Source organism: Salmo trutta, chromosome 23 (assembly GCF_901001165.1).
Source record: "Salmo trutta chromosome 23, fSalTru1.1, whole genome shotgun sequence".
Taxonomy (NCBI): Eukaryota; Metazoa; Chordata; class Actinopteri; order Salmoniformes; family Salmonidae; genus Salmo; species Salmo trutta.
This window is the reverse complement of record NC_042979.1, coordinates 4,544,836-4,564,228: the sequence shown is the minus strand read 5'-3', so window position 1 is coordinate 4,564,228 and position 19,393 is coordinate 4,544,836. Positions and strand designations below refer to the sequence as shown.

General features: G+C 41.2%; 1 protein-coding gene across 1 annotated transcript; it reads left to right on the top strand.

The window, feature by feature from the left end:
* Nucleotides 1-884: 884 nt before the first annotated feature.
* rcl1 (RNA terminal phosphate cyclase-like 1) lies at nt 885-17,152 on the top strand (the record flags this gene model as incomplete). Its single annotated transcript, XM_029710627.1, has 9 exons — nt 885-1,068; nt 1,564-1,635; nt 2,630-2,805; nt 5,453-5,527; nt 5,777-5,901; nt 6,132-6,257; nt 9,000-9,156; nt 13,286-13,389; nt 16,193-17,152. Coding segments are annotated over 9 exons (1,173 nt in total), but the record flags the coding sequence as incomplete, so codon positions are not given.
* Nucleotides 17,153-19,393: the final 2,241 nt, after the last annotated feature.

The following is a 19,393-nucleotide window of genomic DNA, read 5'->3' as shown; positions in this document are numbered from 1 at the left end:
TTGGGTAAAACATTGGGGTAAATCTAGGTCATTCATAGAAGCTAACTACCTTTAGCATCTATTCCTGATGGTATCTTCTGGTCGGGGGAGTTTTGTTCTGAACATTAACACGCATCGCTTGCGGTACGGTTAAGAAACATATTTCATATCAGCGAGAAATAATAATCAAAAATTTCAAAAAGTTAAATTACAACACACCTTTATAGGGTTAGTGTTCCCACACGGTGATATCTCCATGTTACAGCGCTTGTTTACGGAAGACAGAGGCGACTTACCTGTGCTAATTACCTGTGCTAATTACCTATCTAACGTGCTTGAAGTGTAGTTTGTCGGCTGGAGGCACACAACCGTATGGATCTGTGCAAACCTGCTACAGTAAGTGTATATGTTTTATTTTTACAGATTTTTTGTTGATATGAAAGATAAGTTCCATATGTTTCAAAAACCGTATCGCAACCGATGATTATTGAAGTTTCTAAATGTTAAAACAGTGCTTAAAGCTGAGAACCCTTGGCATAAGGCAGAATGCCTTGTTTAATGTCTTGGGTTCTCGAGAACAATGGTATATCCTGTATGGAAATGTGCCATAAGGGTATGTGTTTTTTACATGGGCTTTTATTTGGACCAAAGACCATTTGGACAGAGAATAAATAAATTAATGAATAATTACTGATATTTACCCATGGTCAATGTTTCTCATCGTGGTGTGATGTATTTCTGTCACCGTGTGAGCCATTAAAACCCTCTCTGACTGAACTTTGTGTCCTGTGCTGTTTGATAAAGCTCGAGATAACGGGTTTAAAGCAGTAGGGCGCCATCTGGTGGTTGATATGAATACTCCGTTTAAAATGCCCTTTTTGTCCCTCGTGTCGTCCCGTACTTAACTCTTTACTCTCTCGACTCCCCATATTGAAAACACGTGTGGAAATAACAACAGCATGGCCAGCCAGGGACTCACTTACGATGGTTGTAATTTTTTTAGACAACGACTAGTGTTATCAACTCTAAGTGGCAAAAGAGTCAAAATCAGAAACATACGATCTAAAGATGATAACCCAGGACTTAGAGGTAAGTGGACTGAAAAACACCAATGTGGCGTCGCATTATTACACATGGCTAGCATTGCCTAGCTAGCTGTTACTACGCAGTTAAAGTTAATCCATTCCAGCACGCCCAAGTAGACTGAATTGTTGCTTTTTGGCCAAATGCCATATAAATTAATCAACCAGCTAAGTTATTGGACAACATTTAATGCAGGGTACAGTAGGACCATAGCTACATAACAATGAATATTCATGTGATCCTTTATGAGGATTTTGTTAGCTAACATTAGCTAGGCAGCAGTCACTACCCAGCTAGCATTTGTGTTCAACCAAAGACACTCTCCTTTGGTTTAGCTCTATAGAAGATCATGCTTCTATAAACACACACCCTTAATTCTTCAAAATATCCCATAGCTGTTTGTAGACAGTCAAGTAAATGCTGCATATGCCTAATAAATAGATAAGGTTGTTATTGGGGTTGAGCTACACTTTTACTGACATTTTTAAAATATTTTTCTAGATTTTGAAGCCAGCTTCATCAGGCTTCTGGACAAGGTAACCAATGGGACCAGAATAGAAATCAACCAAACAGGTAAAAACCATGGGAGGATGCATACACAGACCACAGCGTCTGTCATGCTCACTACTGAATTCCAATGTCATTGGGTTTATTTGTACTCTGCAGCCACCTAATTTTTGGATGCATGCATATACACCAAACTGTCCTTGGCAGGACCTCAGTTTTACACACACACACTTCACTCGTTGTCACACACACACACACACACACACACACACACACACACACACACACAGGTCAGCACGTGTTTAAAGGGGTAAGTTATTGCTCTGTCACGGTTGACAGTGGGATAACGGGAAGGAACTCATCAGCCCTTCAAGGAGAATGAACATGGTATTACCAAAACGGGTCATATTTTGTCATCCTGAACCTGATTTTCATTTTCTTCTTGTTGTAACATGACTGTTGCAGTTCAGCTCTTGAATGTTTTTTTTATGTTGGGAAATGTTTCCATATGTTTTGGAGACCTTGGTGCTGCGGCACCCCCCAACAGTGTCATCGATTTTCCTTTATTTAACTATGCAGATCAGTTAAGAACAAATTCTTATTTTCAATGACGGCCTAGGAACAGCGGGTTAACTGCCTTGTTCAGGGGCAGAACGACAGATTTGTACCTTGTCAGCTCGGGGATTTGAACTTGCAACCTTTCGGTTACTAGTCCAACGCTCTAACCACTAGGCTAGGCTACGCAGCATTTGCAAGGCGTGATATGCACATGCTAGCGTGGGTGTAGTTGCATTTGTTTACATGCACCGAATGTCTGCTTTTGATGTTGTTCCTAGGTGTTTCTGCGTACATTTTTTCTACTCCTCGACCCAGAGACCAGGCAGGCCAGACTGATATCCCTGTCCTGGGCCATGTTCATAAGGGCACATCGTAGTGGGACATACTGCAACAGAAAACAACAACAATCTGTGCTTTCATTGGACAACTGTATGTACTACCATCCAGTTTGAAAATATTCTTTCCTCACTGAAAACAACCCTCTCCTCTCTCTGCCCTGTAGGTACGGTGCTGTTCTACCAGCCGGGCCTGCTGTATGGCGGTGTGGTGGAACATGAATGTAACACACAGCGGTCTGTGGGTTACTACCTGGAAGCTCTACTCATGCTGGCTCCCTTCATGAAGAATCCTCTGAAGGCTGTGCTGAAGGGGGTCACCAACGACCCTACAGACCCCTCGGTTAGACCCATGTTCCCTTTTTTATATATACATGTGTAGCGGCTGGCTAAGGGGCAGTTCAAAGATTTGTGGGGTGGGGGAGTGGTCCAAAAGTGGTCCAAAATACAAACGTATTTATTTATTTTTGCTTTGGGAAGGTAATGTGTGTTTTCCCTGATTTACATTCACCTTTTCGCAAGTTTTTCCATATTATTTCTTCCATCCTAGCCACATTTCCTCATCTGCTTGCAGATCGAGGTGTTTTGGTACTTCCCTTATGCACTACGCTTTCCCTCGCGCTAACAATACCACAGGTCAATATAGTCTACCAGTCTGACTGTCTATCCTGCTCTCTATCCACCATTCATAGTGACAATAGTGGTAGGTGGATAATTTGTCCAGAACTGCAATAGGCTAATTAGCAATCTTACCTCGCATACAATAATTCAAAGCTGCAGCAATTTTCAATATAAATCCACAATCACAAAGACTAATGGCTGATAGGCAGCAGAGAGGCCAGGTGCGTCATTGCGCATGAAAGAACAGTGAAGACACGAGACACACAGCTTAAAAAGCTCCCCTATTGATCTTGTTTAGACCATACAATTATCCTACCTAGACTAGCCTCCAACACCACAATACAATGAATAATTGCATTCTTGTTTTCAAGTGAGTACAAAATTCCACATAATGCTGTGAACTGCAGTGAAAATGACATTTGAATAACTTCACACAAGCGTCGCGATTTGAACGTTTCATTCCATTTGGATCAGTTGTGGGTCTACTCTCGACAGTTTAAAAGGTCTAGAAAGACACAGTAGCAGGCCCAGTCTGGCTTTGTTTTTACTTCTGGTACTGAGACGCGCTGTCTGTTGCGGGTCATCATTCTCTCAAGTCGTCCTTTCCAGCAGCCTACTCCCTGCATCCCACTGCTGGCTTGCTTCTGATGCTATGTAGGGTTGGTCCTGGTCAGTCCCTGGATGGAAGCTCAGATGCTACTGGAAGTAGTGTTGGAGGGCCAGTAGGAGGCACCCTTTCTTCTGGTCTAAAAAAAAACATATCCCAATGCCCCAGGGCAGAGATTGGGGACATTGCCCTGTGTAGGGTGCCGTCTTTCGGATGGGACGTTAAACGGGTGTTTCCTAAATATGTGGTCACTAAATATCCCGTGGCACTTATCGTAAGATTAGGGACATTAACCTCGGTGTCCTGGCTAAATTCCCAATCTTTCCCTCATACCTTTTATTGATTTTTTTTTCACTACTGCTACTCGCTGTTTATTATCTACGCATAGTCCCTTTACCCCTACCTACAGTACATGTACAAATGACCTTGACTAACCTGTACCCCCGCACATTGACTCAGTACCCCCTGTATATATCCTCATTATTGTTACTTTTTATTAAAAAAAATTACTTTAGTGTATTTAGTAAATATTTCCTTAACTCTATTTCTTTAAACTGCATTTTGGTTAAGGGCTCGTAAGTAAGCATTTCACGGTAAAGTCTACATCTGTTGTATTCGGTGCATGTGACATAAAATTTGATTGGATTTGATACCATCATGGCCACCTAATCATGCCCAGCTTCCAATTGGTTCATCCATCCCCCCTTCCTCTCCCCTGTAACTATTCCCCTGGTCATTGCTATAAATGAGTGTTTTCTCAGTCAACTTATCTGGTAAAATATATAATAATATGGCCACATACGCTCCCAGTAACACGCACTCTGCCTCCTCTACCATCCGAGCAGCTATTCCTCGCACTTCTAGAACATTTCAATATAGTCAAAATATTTAACATTTTTAAATGTATTACCTTTTTTATGTTTGGCATAAACACAACCAGTCACAATGTTTTAATGTGGTTAGGCTACTTCATAATATGGATTAAAACGTTCAGGTTTCAAACAATTAAGTGTGTGTTTTCAAAATGCATACTGCCTCCAGTTCATTGCAAAGTGGTGTGTGACGTGCTGATGAAGCCTGCCTTCCATGTCCGTTTAATGCAGCGTTCAAAAGAACTCTGAACTCTCCGGCTTCAGTGTATTCAAGACAACTGGGGGGAAAACGAGCTCCGACTGGGGAAAAATCGCTTTGAACCGTCATCCAACTCAGAATTCCAACTCAGGCCTCTTTCTAAAAGGTCTGACTTTTCTACCTGAAGATCACTGACTTCATGATTTGAGTTCCCAGTTGGCATGAAAGCACCACAAGATGCTGCCGATTTTTTTATTTATTTATTTTTTTTTTTATTACAATTTTTTTTTTTTTATTATTATTTTTTAAATAAATACTTACATTAAATTAAAAGAAAATAGGATTTCCCCTAGCTGATCATTGTCTGCAGCCGGCTTTGGTCGTAAAATAATGAAACGGGTAGGGAGAGTGAGCTTGTCCGGTGGTCGGCAATTCCTCAACCTTCTTGCCCTGCGTGGCATCGACTGTGCCACAAGTGAATTCAATAAGGGGGGCGCATTGTTTTTGTTTGTAAAACAGAGTTGGAAAAGTGGCTGAATTGTCCTTTAAATTGTTATGGTGCAGGGGGTTGTTAAATTGTTATGATGCAGGGAGTTGTGATTTCCACTCGGTCACACATGCTTAATGGAAACATGCTTGTAAACGTTGTATAAGTGGAAAACCAAACCTCTTATCTCGCCCTTTCTTCCAGGTGGACCAACTCAAGTATACGTCCATTCCTGTGATGAAGAAGTTTGGGATTGATGGAGAGGGGCTGGAGCTGAAGGTGAGGCTTTTAGAGCACATTCCTAGCATTACTTTGTAGGGGTTTACCTGTCTTCATATGATATACAGTATAACTGCTATCTTTGTCTGGGACTCTTCGTTGGTATGTGGTGGAATGTGTTATTGGTATGTTTTAGAGCGTTTTTTTTTTGTTGACTTTTTTTGCAACTTGCCAGGCTGTTGGAAGAATTGATTCTGAATGATTTTACCTGGTTAAATAAATAAAGATGATTGTGTTTCCTGTGTCCAGGTAGTGAAAAGGGGGATGGCTCCAGGTGGGGGAGGCGAGGTACTGTTTACGTGTCCCGTTCGCAAGACTCTCCGTCCCGTCCAACTGTCAGAGCCTGGCAAGATCAAGCGGATCAGAGGGATAGCGTATCCTTTTCATTCTCTTAATTAAACGTTTTGAATGTTTTGTCCTTTCTCTTACGGTGTTGTCGAGAGTCTTGACACCAGCAAAATGTATGGCAGTTAGGTCTTTGTTTACATTCTTGTATTTTTCTGTCATTGCCACCTTGCTTTACCTGGCTCATATAACACAACTTTATTGATCCGTTATACGGAGACAACGGGAATTGTTGCACACCTTGACATTGGCCGTACAGATACTCTGTTAGAGTCTCTCCACAGATGGCCAACAGAATAGTGGACTCTGCCAGAAGCATTCTGAATAAATTCATTCCTGATATCTACATCTACACAGACCACATGAAGGGGGACAAGTCTGGAAAGTAAGTCATCTCCCAGCCTGTGTCATATTCATTAGTCCATAGCGTAGGAAAACGAGGTAAACCCTCTCCGTTTCAGTCAGCCATGGTTTTTCTCTGGTGCTGTGACTTTGGCCACTAGATGGGGATAGAGTTAAGAAACGCTGGAAGATTTACTTTTCAAGACAGGAGGCGGCAAACTGTACTCGACTAGGGATGTTAATCGGTTAGCTGCCGAAACCGGTCACGCTTATTGGTCTATAGGTTAATATGCAAAATTTAGTGGAATGAAATTGGACCGTGGGTATTTTTGTTAGTTCGTCTTGTATCTTATTTATCACATGCACACCAGACGGAGCATAGTTTTGAGTGGAATAATATCACCTGTCGGAGAGCGAGAGCTGCTGCTGGAGTGAAACGTGTTCTTATAAGCCCAGTCATTGAGCAACATTTCAAGTAGTTTTGATGGCCTTGATGGAAAGGAGGATCCCAGCTTTCTATTGATACTAGTTTTATTTCTCAACTCCTAATTGAAGTCCTCCATTTGAGTGCATAGGCAATACGTTTGGCAGGCTATCGGCATGTTATCCGCCACCGTGCAATTAGAGGCAGTATGCATTTTGAAAACATATATTTCACTGTTTGAAACCTGGATGTTTTACTTCAAATTGAGACAATGTCTTACCCGCTTCAAAGTAGCCTAGCCAAAATCTGACCATAGAAACAGAGGAAAGGATTTTATAAAGACTTTCTCTAATGCCATTGAAAACAGGATTTCTCTCCTGTTCTATTGGTTTTCATATCAACTTTCTTTCGTTGTCCAGAAGCCAAAGGCACAATCCTAGTCATATTATCAACCCATCCTAGTTGTTGCATCTTTAGATTCCCCCTCTAAGTTCCTAACAGAGCTTTTCATCTCTGTCACATGTGGAACCACTCGCATCAGGTGTGCTGTTTAGAGCTGTGTTTTACAATGAATTGCATTTTGGCAAATGTTTTACATTGCCTGCATCATTAGTAGTTGTTAAATATACACTACATGACCAAAAGTATGTGGACACCTGCTCATTCCAAAATCATGGGCATTAATATTGAGTTGGTCCCCCCCCTTTGCTGCTTTAACAGCCTCCACTCTTCTGGGAAGTCTTTCCACTAGATGTTGAAAGATTGCTGCGGGGACTTGCTTTCATTCAGCATTAGTGAGGTTGGGCGACTATTCCTGGCATGCAGTCGGCATTCCAATTTATCCCAAAGGTGTTCGAGGGGGTTGAGGTGAGGGCAATGTCATTGTATGCTGTAGCGTTAAGATTTCACTCACTGGAACTAAGGGTCCTAGCCCGAACCATGGAAAATGAACCCCAGATTCCTCCACCAAACTTTACAGTTGGCAGTATGCATTGGGGCAAGGTAGCGTTCTCCTGGCATACGTCAAACCCAGATTTATCCGTCAGATGGTGAAGCGCGATTAATCACTCCAGAGAATGTTTCCACTGCTCCAGAGTCCAATGGCGGCGAGCTTTACACCACTTCAGCCGACACTTGGCATTGCGCTTGGTGATCTTAGGCTTGTGTGCGGCTGCTCGGCCATGGAAACCCATTTCATGAAGCTCCTGACGAACAGTTCTTGTGCTGATGTTGCTTCGAGGCTGTTTGGAACTCGCCTAGTGAGTGTTGCAACAGACTATTTTTTGACGCTACACACTTCAGCACTCGGCAGTCCCGTTCTGTAATCTTGTGTGGCCTGCCACTTTGCGGCTGAGCCGTTGGTTTCCCTAGACGTTTCACTTCACATAAACAGCACTTACAATTGACCGAAATGTGCATCCCTAATCAAAACCGATTAACAATGTTCCCTTTTGATGTTCTTAGTTTTCACTGCTTAATCAACAGCCAAAGCATACATTTCTGATGAGGCACAATCTGTTTATCATAGGAAACGTTTGTCATCAGTCATGACGATCACTAGTGCTGAGCGATTTATAATTGTTTTTTGATTTAGGTTATATTTTTTTTTACATTAAATGCATTGTGGGTTGAATTCTGTAACAACACAGAATAAAACAATTCAATAAGTCCCATGATAGCAGTGACTGCCCATTACTGCTTATCACTTATTAACCATCATTTGTTCACTTTACTTTAATAAAATATTTTAGTTGTGTATATTACATTTGTTTTAGGCCTAGTTGATGACTTTATTCATTCGTTCCAAGACGTCTCATCTCTATAGAGCTGCTGACTAGGCTGTCTGACAAAACCACTATTTTAGTAGTTCGACGTAAATAAGGCATACGTTTATGACCGCTGAATACCAACTATCGATCTTCGATCATGTATTTTCAGGTAGATGCACCTCACGAAACAACTGCTCTCTCTCTCGATTGTGCATTTTTTTCAGGCCCTTCGCTCAGACCAGCAGGCGCGCAATGGATTATTGTAGGTCACTAAACTATGTAGAAAGTTGTAGGATCTGATGTATCTAGAGAAACTGCGCATTGCGCTCAGAAAAAGATGGAACGAAATGGAATTCCAATAATGGAACAGACGTCGGTCAATTCGTTTTTAAAAATGTAAAAATCACATGTTGGTTAATCGCTCAGCGCTAATGATCACACTAACCAAAGTTGTTCTAGGCTACTTCAAGGTTAAAGGGTACTGTTTCGAGTAGCAAATAGTAGCTAGTATTTCACTTAGTAACGCAATCGCTTATTGATAAGGTTGTTTCCCCTGAAAACCGTTCTATCATGGCTGATTTCTCTCCCTCAGGTCTCCAGGCTTTGGCCTGACCTTGGTGGCTGAGACCCTGAACGGGACGTTCCTTAGTGCAGAGCAGGTGTCCACCCCCCAGGGGCAGGGAGACCCTGTGCTGCCTGAGGACCTGGGAAGAAACTGTGCCAAGCTACTCCTGGAGGAGATCTACAGGGTGGGTGACACACATACACGCGCACACCATCAATCGAAACCCAAGCCACAGGGCTTGGTGCACTTATAAAATTATATATATATAAGTGCACCAAGCCCTGTGGCTTGGGTTTCGATATATATATATGTATATGCGCTTTAGTAATTTAGCCGACGCTCTTATCCTGAGCTACTTAGAGTGGTGAGTACATACATTTTTTGTACTGGTCCCACCCGGGAATCGAACCCACAACCCTGGCATTGCAAGCGCCACGCTCTACCAACTGAGCCACACAGGACTCCTGTCAAACGTGTTATAAATCGAGTTGAAGCTCTTGTTGACTTTAAATGTACTATTTAACCTTTTTTTAACCATAAAGTCCCGTGGAGATCAGAAGACCTTTTCCCCAAGGGACACCTGGACTATCATGTCTAACTGTCATTACAGCTGTTGAGTACATACCAGACGTTAAGTGTCTGGACTTGTTAATTCACACATTCAAATCACCATCTGTTTTAAGGTTAAATGTTTGCCATTCTCAGTGTGTGGTATTTACCATCAGTGGTGCACAGAGAGAGTGAGACAGCCGTCTCTCAGAGCTCAGACTCAGCTCATGGTTACAGGGAATGTGGGTAAACAGGCAGGACACTGTTTGTTTACATGTTGTGATTGAGTCAAGCCCTCAACTGTGTTACAGAGACTTATGTGTCTGACAGACCCTAATGTGCTGTGGACATCTGGGCCCTTATTTGCAAAGCGTCTCAAGAGTAGGAGTGCTCATCTTGGATCAGGTCTCTTATTCATTAAGACAAAACTGATCTTAGATCAACACTCCTTCAAGAGGCTTTGTGAAAATGAGCCCTGAGTTGTGAGATTACCAAAGCCTGGTTGGTTTTCTCACAAGTTAGAGACACAATAAAGCCCCGTGATGTTAAGACATTTTCAGACTGTTATGATGTCAGTCTGTCTATAAAGTGACTGTACCAATCTAGACAACATTACACTGCAGTGCTTTATGTAGAGAGTGTTTTATGGTTGATAGTTTCATGAAGAAATATGTTTAATGTGTTTAATGTTGGTTAAGTGGTTTTAAGGCGATGGATTCTAAATTGAAGTTAATGCAATGTCATTGCGAATGTTATCTATAAGTGGTAATATGATAACGATGTGATGCAAAACTCGCCTCAAGTCTTTGAAAATGCACAACTCTTCCCAAAGAAAGAGGCACTTTATCAAAACATTTTTATAAATTAGCCGCTGAGTCTGTGGCTTCACTTTTCTCCTCCTGACTCACACTGGTCACCCCCTTTCATAAGAGCATGTGAATCCAGTTAGCCAGGAGAATTTGATGATTTGTTTTGAGTGGTGAATATTGTTGCTCACTTCTCTACTAAGCTAGGCCTGTGGAGAGCGACTGCTTCAATCTCCTCATTGGCCAAGAAGAGGGAAGGGGAAGACTAGGAGATAGGAGACACCAGTGACTCTGGGAATGGTTGTTTTGAAGCATGTAAGGGTGGTTGAGTTTCTTTTGGAGGACATGCGATGCAAATCTGTGTTTGTTCAGTGGCTAATCAGTAGTGCTGGCTGGCAGGCAGCAAGCGTAGTAAACGGGAGATATGTTTTGGAGCGCCTGGTGAGATGAGGGACAAGGAGAGCGGATGTAAGTAGTGGTCTTTATATTTTAATAGTTATTCATCTCTTTTAGAGTTAAAATCAATACAATGGATTTGGGCAAATTGTTAAATATGAAATGAAGTAGGTAAACTTGAACTTTTCGATTTTCGGTTATTTGATAGTATTCGTCCAATATGTTACCTTAATGTCAGAATGTCTTGCGCTTTGGTGGTTTTCTATGCATGATGATGACAGACGAGCATAATGTCAGCCTTTTAAACTTCGTATTCTGTGTGGTTCAGAGGCAGGCTACGCCTATGCATCTTAGACAGGGGATTGTACCGCTCCCTTTGGCTTCTTCAAAATATTAGGCAAAATCATTCAAGGTATTTTTCTGGACCTAGGTTACGATGGCTTTCAATGTGGGTTAATTCAATTTGACCATGTTCTTTTCCACCAGTTGATGAGATGCCAAATACACTGAGGTCTGAAATTATTGACACGGTTGATAAAGATGGGTAAAATGACTAAAATAAATAATACAAATGCTGAGCTATATTGTATGCTTAAAATAAAGGGAAATGTATATTTTATACTAATACAATTGCTCTGAGAAATATATTTTGTTCATTTAATGAAAACATTTCTCAAATGTAGGGACTAAAATTGACAAGTGTTTTCAATCACCATGCGAGGATAATGGCACAGCCTTTTTCTTCCCAATTACAATCTTGTCTCATCGCTGCGACTCTCCAACGGGCTCGGGAGAGGCGAAGGTTGAGTCATGCGTCCTCCGAAATATGACTCGCCAAACCGTGCTCCTTAACACCCACCCGCTTAACCCGGAAGCCAGCCGCACCAATGTGTCGGAGGAAACACTCTTCAACTGACGACCAAAGTCAGCCTGCAGACGCCTGGCCTGCCACAAGTAGTCGCCAGAGCGCGATGTGAAACAAGAAAACAACATGCTCCAGAGCACTCAGGACCTCAGACTGGGGCGAAGGTTCACCTTCTAACAGGACAGTGACCCTAAGCACACAGCCAAGACAACGCAGGAGTGGCTTCGGGACATGTCTATGAATGTCCTTGAGAGTCCCAGCCAGAGCCCAGACTTGAACCTGATCGAAAATCTCTTGAGAGACCTGAAAATAGCTGCGCGCTTCCTTTGGAGAAAATATCATTTATATTTTATTTAGCTATGTTCATTTGTATTCTTAATAATAAAAAATAATAATGACACGGAATTCTAAGCAAATCTTGCCTTCTAAATGAACTAGTGTAGCCCACAGCCATATGGCATGGCCAAACATAAGGACAACTCAAGAGTATGCTTTTCTGTTCTTCTGAAATATACATTTTCTTCATGTGGTGTTACTTTTAGACCTGTCTAAAATAAATTATGGATTTGTTGTGATTTGTGTAGGTTATATTAAATGGATTTATTAGACTTTTTAAAATGTGGAAGCCGGGAGATGCTAAACGTGTTTAGGTTAATTAACATTCAGTTACCGTGAGACCGGCAGTTATTTGCTTGACAATCACCGGCTGACAATGTTATGACCGCCCCAGCCCTTCTCATGATGCAATGTTACTGTTTGAATTGTGAAAAATTACTGTTTTAAATGGTAGGTTCCAGACCATGCGTAATGTGATTTTAAACATTTATCTTATGTCCTTATTCTGTTACATTTTTCATCAGGAGTCAGGACGTACCTTTTCCTAGACAGATCATCGGGTCAGACTGACGGTCTGGAGATTACAAACAGTGAATTGTTTGGAATCCCAGTAGTATCATGGAACACGTAATGACTGGAGACAATGTTGCCTTAGTTATTTGAAAAACGGATTTTAAGTGATTGAATCATATTCATGCTGATGACCAGATGTTGGGCATAAAGAAGGCCACTGACACTGCATGCTCACATAGCACGGGATACACAGCCAGACTAGCCTCTGTCTACCAGACTAACCTCTGTGCTCTTCAGTAAATCTAAGATGTTGGGTTGGGCAACTCTTTAAATATATATAATTTTTTTATTTTTTATTATTTTATTTTTTTCAGGGTTGGGCAGCCCTGCTGTGTGCCCTGCAAGACTTTTACTGTGCGGCGCCAGTCAAGTTCAAACCATCTGTCACATCGATGATGGCTGTCAATTATCGTCGATAGACAATGCTATCGCCCAACCTTACTAAAATATCATATGTCGAAGCCACAAGGGGATTGACAGAGATGATTGGACTGTAACCCTGTCTGTCTGAGTACACTTCAATATTAGAGTCGGTGTATTTGCTGTCTCTACCATCTTAAGATTGTTCATGTTCCTGGTTGGGTTGTGTCAAATGTTTATTTTTGAATACCAGAATGATCAGTCTAATCTGCTTTTTGTTATCTTTTAAGTGAGGCCATGATGCCACATGCGGTCTTATCTTAGAGGGGATTGAGCTTTTCGGGACCTCTCCCCTTGTGACGTCGGTGTTTTATGTTGTTGTTGTTTCTGGCGCACTGACACCCCCCACTCTGCTCTTTGTCTTTCAGGGCGGCTGCATCGACTCAGCCAATCAAAGCCTGGCTCTCGTGTACATGACCTTGGGTCAACAAGATGTATCTAAAGCGCTGCTCGGCCACCTTTCTCCATACACGCAAGTTATTTATATATATATTTTTTTACAGTAAGCTGTTTGGCAGGACCTGCCATCCAAAGTTCTCTCCAATAGCAGGAATTTTAAACCGGCTGTGGTCAAACAAAAAGGGACTAACCTGACAGTGGAAAGAGAACAAGTTGTCATTTACGATAATTGTTGTCATTTACGGTAAACCTTTGGCCACATTTTTGTTTAATCTTTTGTTTGACAATTTGTGCAAAACATTTAGGGTGAATACTTCTGCTTCTTCTACGAACATCAAAATAATGTTTTATTAGCACATCTGTTTTTAATCTTGTATTTAATTATTTTATGAGAACATATTTTTGAGAAATGAAATCCAATCCATTAATATCCTACAGATGCGGTCGAAAATATTGACACCCTTACACTTTAGAATGGAGCAACATTTTCTGATTTCTCTTTTCAAAACTGGTTGAATGGCTATTTTTTTTACCCTGTAGGCACCTGCAATTTACCACAGATGAGAAATTACACAGTAAACTAGAATTTGCCTCCAACCAAATTAGTGTTGAATGATTTAGTCCAGGCCATTTTTACTTTAAAGTGAAAATACTACGTTTGTTTGGATCAAAAAAAAAAAAAAAAAAAAAAAAAAAAAAAAAAAATATATATATATATATATATATATATATATATATATATATATATATATATATATATATATATATATATATATATATATATATATATATATATATATCAAATACACATGCGAACACAGTTTTACATTTGTTTTAGAAGAAAAAGCTAATCGTGCAAGGGTGACTATATTTGACTGCACCTGTAATAGAAAGTTAAGACTAAGCCATAAAGGTAAATAACTGGTATCCTTCTGTCTAACATTTGTACATGTATGTCGGTGTGTGTTTGGGCATTTTTAACCCCTGATAGCATGGCAGTGATAATGTGGCTGTCGGGGACAACGGGTTCATCACTCCTCTTAGCTCTCTCAAACCCTTCTCCGCACGTAGGGTTTTTACCGGTTACTTTGGCCCACGGTTGGCTCCATGTGAACTACAATTCCGACAATGTTTTTCCGTTTAGAAATGTCAATCATCGCTTTCAAAACGGTTTTCGAAAACATGCTGATATGCCCGTTATCAAAATCAAATCAACTTTTATTTGTCACATGCGCCGAATACAACAGATGTGGACCTTACAGTGAAATGCTTACTTACAAGCCCTTAACCAACAATGCAGTTTGTAAGAAGATAACTTAAAAAAACAGTAAGCGTTAAGAATAACAAATGATTAAAGGGCAGCAGTGAATAACAATAGTGCGACTATATACAGGGGGTACCGGTACAGAGTCAATGTGCGGGGGCACCGGTGTCGAGGTAATATGTACATGTAGGTAGAGTTATTAAAGTGACTATGCATAGATAATAACAGAGTAGCATCAGCATAGGAGGGGGGGGACAATGCAAATAGTCTGGGTAGCCATTTGATTAATGTTCAGGAGTCTTATGGCTTGGGGGTAGAAGCTATTTAGGAACCTCTTGGACCTAGATTTGTCGCTCCGGTACCGCTTGCCGTGTGGTAGCAGAGAGAGCAGTCTATGACTAGGGTGCTGGAGTCTTTGACAATTTTTAGGGCTTTCCTCTGACACCGCCTGGTATTGAGGTCCTGGATGGCAGGAAGCTTGGCCCCAGTGATGAACTGGGCCGTATGCACTACCCTTTCCTATCAGCAAGAAAGAATCTTTCAAATAAAAAGGATGCACATTCTGTCACGGTTTTGCACCTTCAGTTGACGAAACACACTTCCTCCCCAGTTACGCTTACACACGTGTTCAGAGCAAGCTCAATAGCTAATCAACCATTTGTTTCCATGGCAAAAATGAAAATATGAAGCAGACCAAATTCTTTCCAGGGTAGGCCATCATTGTAAATAAGATTTGTTCTTAACTGACTTGCCAAGTTAAATAAAGGTTTCCAAAACCGTACCGCAAGCGACGCATTTTAACATTCAGAACGAGCATCGGGGATCTTAAAAAAAAAAACTCCCCTGAACCGAAGATACTATTGTCAATATGAATGGGTTCCAGTCCTCTCAGAGTCAGACTATGAACTGTCCATTTTCAGTTATCATGGTACCGGTGCTGTGTCCCTGTCAAGTACAGTACTATGATAACTGAAGATTGGCAGTGCCATCTCAATGGTTCTCTGAGCACCTTCTGAGGCAGAGTGTGGATCATCCATTTTTGGATTCTGAGTTCTCAGTATTGATGTTCTACAGTATGTTTGGACGGTCCATCCATTTCCTGATTTGTGTGTGTATATGTTGTTGTGTATGGGTGATCATAAAGACCTTTGAGCTGCTGTTTTGGTGTTTTGAAGGCATTCCAAAGCACACACTGTCCTTGGTCAGTGCTTGTCCCCGGTCATCTACTCTGACATCACACACAGGGTCAGGGGTAAGGTTGCAAAATTTCAGGAATGTTTTGTTCCAGAAATCCTGGTTGGAGGATTCCAGATTTCCTGCTTATTCCCTCCTAATTTCGGGAATCCTCCAACAGGGATTTTGGGAAAACAAGGGAATTTATTAAAAGTTCCTGGAATTCTGCCACCCTAGTCAGGGGTCACAGTGCTTCTCAGTATTCCAGTGTTTGATGTTCCCTCTGGCCTTTACAGCCTTTTTCTAGGATGCTCTGGTGTTTTGTATTTGACTCTGTTGTAAAATAACAAATAATCTCCATGAGGGTTAGCCTGTCTTGTGTTGTACTGCTGTATTTGAGTAGCCAAGCCACCCACCTAAACTCTCGCTCTCCTCTCAGGATTGAGTTCCTCAGACACACGAGAGACTTCTTCCAGATGATGTTCAAGATCGAGACTCAGAAACCATCGGAGGACGAGAGGAAAGGAGGAGACAAAGTACTGATGACCTGTGTTGGAGCCGGCTATACCAACATCAGCAAATCAATCAAATAAAGACTGTACAGTATTTTTCGACCTGTCATTCTTGAATTGTGGTGTTTTGGATTTTTTTTAATCTAGATTTTTATTTAAATGTATTTGGGCACATTCTAAATCAACTGTCAGCTTAAGTATTTTAAATAATTTGTGCCATTGGGATAACATTGTGCAGTAGGAGTAGTAACACCAATAAGACATTTTATGTTGAGGATATTTGTAAATGGAGGTCACGTGCTCAAATCTAAGGTCACTATTAACCCTTAAATGATGATGATCAATAATGTTGCTCACAATGTTATTTCCCTTCATTTAAATTGACTAACACCAAGTGAGTTTTTGGATTTAAACACCAAATGATCAATGGTATCCTCATTGATGACATACTAAAAGGGTTTCTTTAATAGACCCCTCCCCTGATAAATTTGCTACTGGTGGGAATACTCTGGGAATACTCAAGGAACTTAACTTAGAATTTCAAGGCAGTAATCCCAATTACATAAAACTGAGGGACAGACATACAATAAGTATTTTAATAGTCTGTTTTTATTGATCTATACAATATATTAAATACATTTGTTCACTTTCTAGCATTCAAAATAATAGATATCCCGAAATCACTAGAACTTTACTCATCACTACTGGAACAAGCCAATTTGCATACTCAAAGTAGATTTAAACAATACAAAAACTATGTTTTGCATGATGTTGATCATTGATAAATAGTTCAATATAAACAAAAGCATGTATGATGTGTAACTATTTGTAATTTGTGTTTTTGTATGGTTGCAAGGGATCTAATTAAAATAGGTTTCTCATTGAAATACGGGAATCTGTAGGATTTCCTCTTGAGCATGAATTTTGACTGCATTTCCACTATGTTCATAAATTCAGTATTCATTCTATATAGCTGAGCGTCTCAAATAGAACTCTTATCGTCTTTAAATCTATACCATGTTGAACAAACGTGCTTCATTGACAAATCATTTTAATTTGTGTCTTGTAACTGTTGCCAAATGATATCAGAGAGCACAAAACATTAAGAACACCTTAATTTTGAGTTGCCCCTCCCCCATTTTCCCTCCAAACAGCCTCAATTTGTCGAGACACAGACTCTATAAGGTGTCAAGCGTTCCACAGGGATGCTGGCCCATGTTGACTCCAATGCTTCCCACAGTTGTGTCAAGTAGGCTGGATGTCCTTTGGGTGGTAGACCATTCTTGATACACACAAGAAACTGTTGAGTGTGGAAAAACCCAGCAGCGTTGCAGTTCTTGACACAAACCAGTGCGCCTTCACCCTCGGGATGGCATACATACACAATGTCTCAATTGTCTCAAGGCTTAAAAATCCTTCTAACCAGTCTCCTCCCATTCATCTACATTGATTTATGTTCCAGTTCCCGCCAATATCCATACATTTTTGCACAGCCATTGAAGAGGAGTAGGACAACATTCCACAGGCCACAATCAACAGCCTGATCAACTCTGCAAATTAGATGTGTCTCGCTGCATGAGGCAAATCATGGTCACAGCAGATACTGTCTGCTTTTCTGATCCACGCCCCTACCTTTTTTTAAGGTATCGGTGACCAACAGATGCATATCTCTATTCCCAGTCATGGGAAATCCATAGTTTAGGGCCTAATTAATTACATTTATTTCAATTGACTGATTTCTTTATGTGAACTGTAACTCAGCCAAATCTTTGACATTGTTACATTTATATTTTTGTTCACTGTAGCTTCTTCTTCGACATCTAGGCTATCCGTATCCTTATTCCTGTCCTAGCTAGTGACATCTACTGTAGGCTATCCGTATCCTTATTCCTGTCCTAGCTAGTGACATCTACTGTAGGCTATCCGCATCCTTATTCCTGTCCTAGCTAGTGACATCTACTGTAGGCTATCCGTATCCTTATTCCTGTCCAAGCTAGTGACATCTACTGTAGGCTATCCGTATCCTTATTCCTGTCCTAGCTAGTGACATCTACTGTAGGCTATCCGTATCCTTATTCCTGTCCTAGCTAGTGACATCTACTGTAGACTATCCGTATCCTTATCCCTGTCCTACCTAGTGACATCTACTGTAGGCTATCCGTATCCTTATTCCTGTCCTACCTAGTGACATCTACTGTAGGCTATCCGTATCCTTATTCCTGTCCTAGCTAGTGACATCTACTGTAGGCTATCCGTATCCTTATTCCTGTCCTAGTTAGTGACGTCTACTGTAGGCTATCCGTATCCTTATTCCTGTCCTAGCTAGTGACATCTACTGTAGGCTATCCGTATCCTTATTCCTGTCCTAGCTAGTGACATCTACTGTAGGCTATCCGTATCCTTATTCCTGTCCTAGCTAGTGACATCTACTGTAGGCTATCCGTATCCTTATTCCTGTCCTAGCTAGTGACATCTACTGTAGGCTATCCGTATCCTTATTCCTGTCCTAGCTAGTGACATCTACTGTAGGCTATCCGTATCCTTATTCCTGTCCTAGCTAGTGACATCTACTGTAGGCTATCCGTATCCTTATTCCTGTCCTAGCTAGTGACATCTACTGTAGGCTATCCGTATCCTTATTCCTGTCCTAGCTAGTGACATCTACTGTAGGCTATCCGTATCCTTATTCCTGTCCTAGCTAGTGACATCTACTGTAGGCTATCCGTATCCTTATTCCTGTCCTAGCTAGTGACATCTACTGTAGGCTATCCGTATCCTTATTCCTGTCCTAGCTAGTGACATCTACTGTAGGCTATCCGTATCCTTATCCCTGTCCTAGCTAGTGACATCTACTGTAGGCTATCCGTATCCTTATTCCTGTCCTAGCTAGTGACATCTACTGTAGGCTATCCGTATCCTTATTCCTGTCCTACCTAGTGACATCTACTGTAGGCTATCCGTATCCTTATTCCTGTCCTAGCTAGTGACATCTACTGTAGGCTATCCGTATCCTTATCCCTGTCCTAGCTAGTGACATCTACTGTAGGCTATCCGTATCCTTATTCCTGTCCTACCTAGTGACATCTACTGTAGGCTATCCGTATCCTTATTCCTGTCCTACCTAGTGA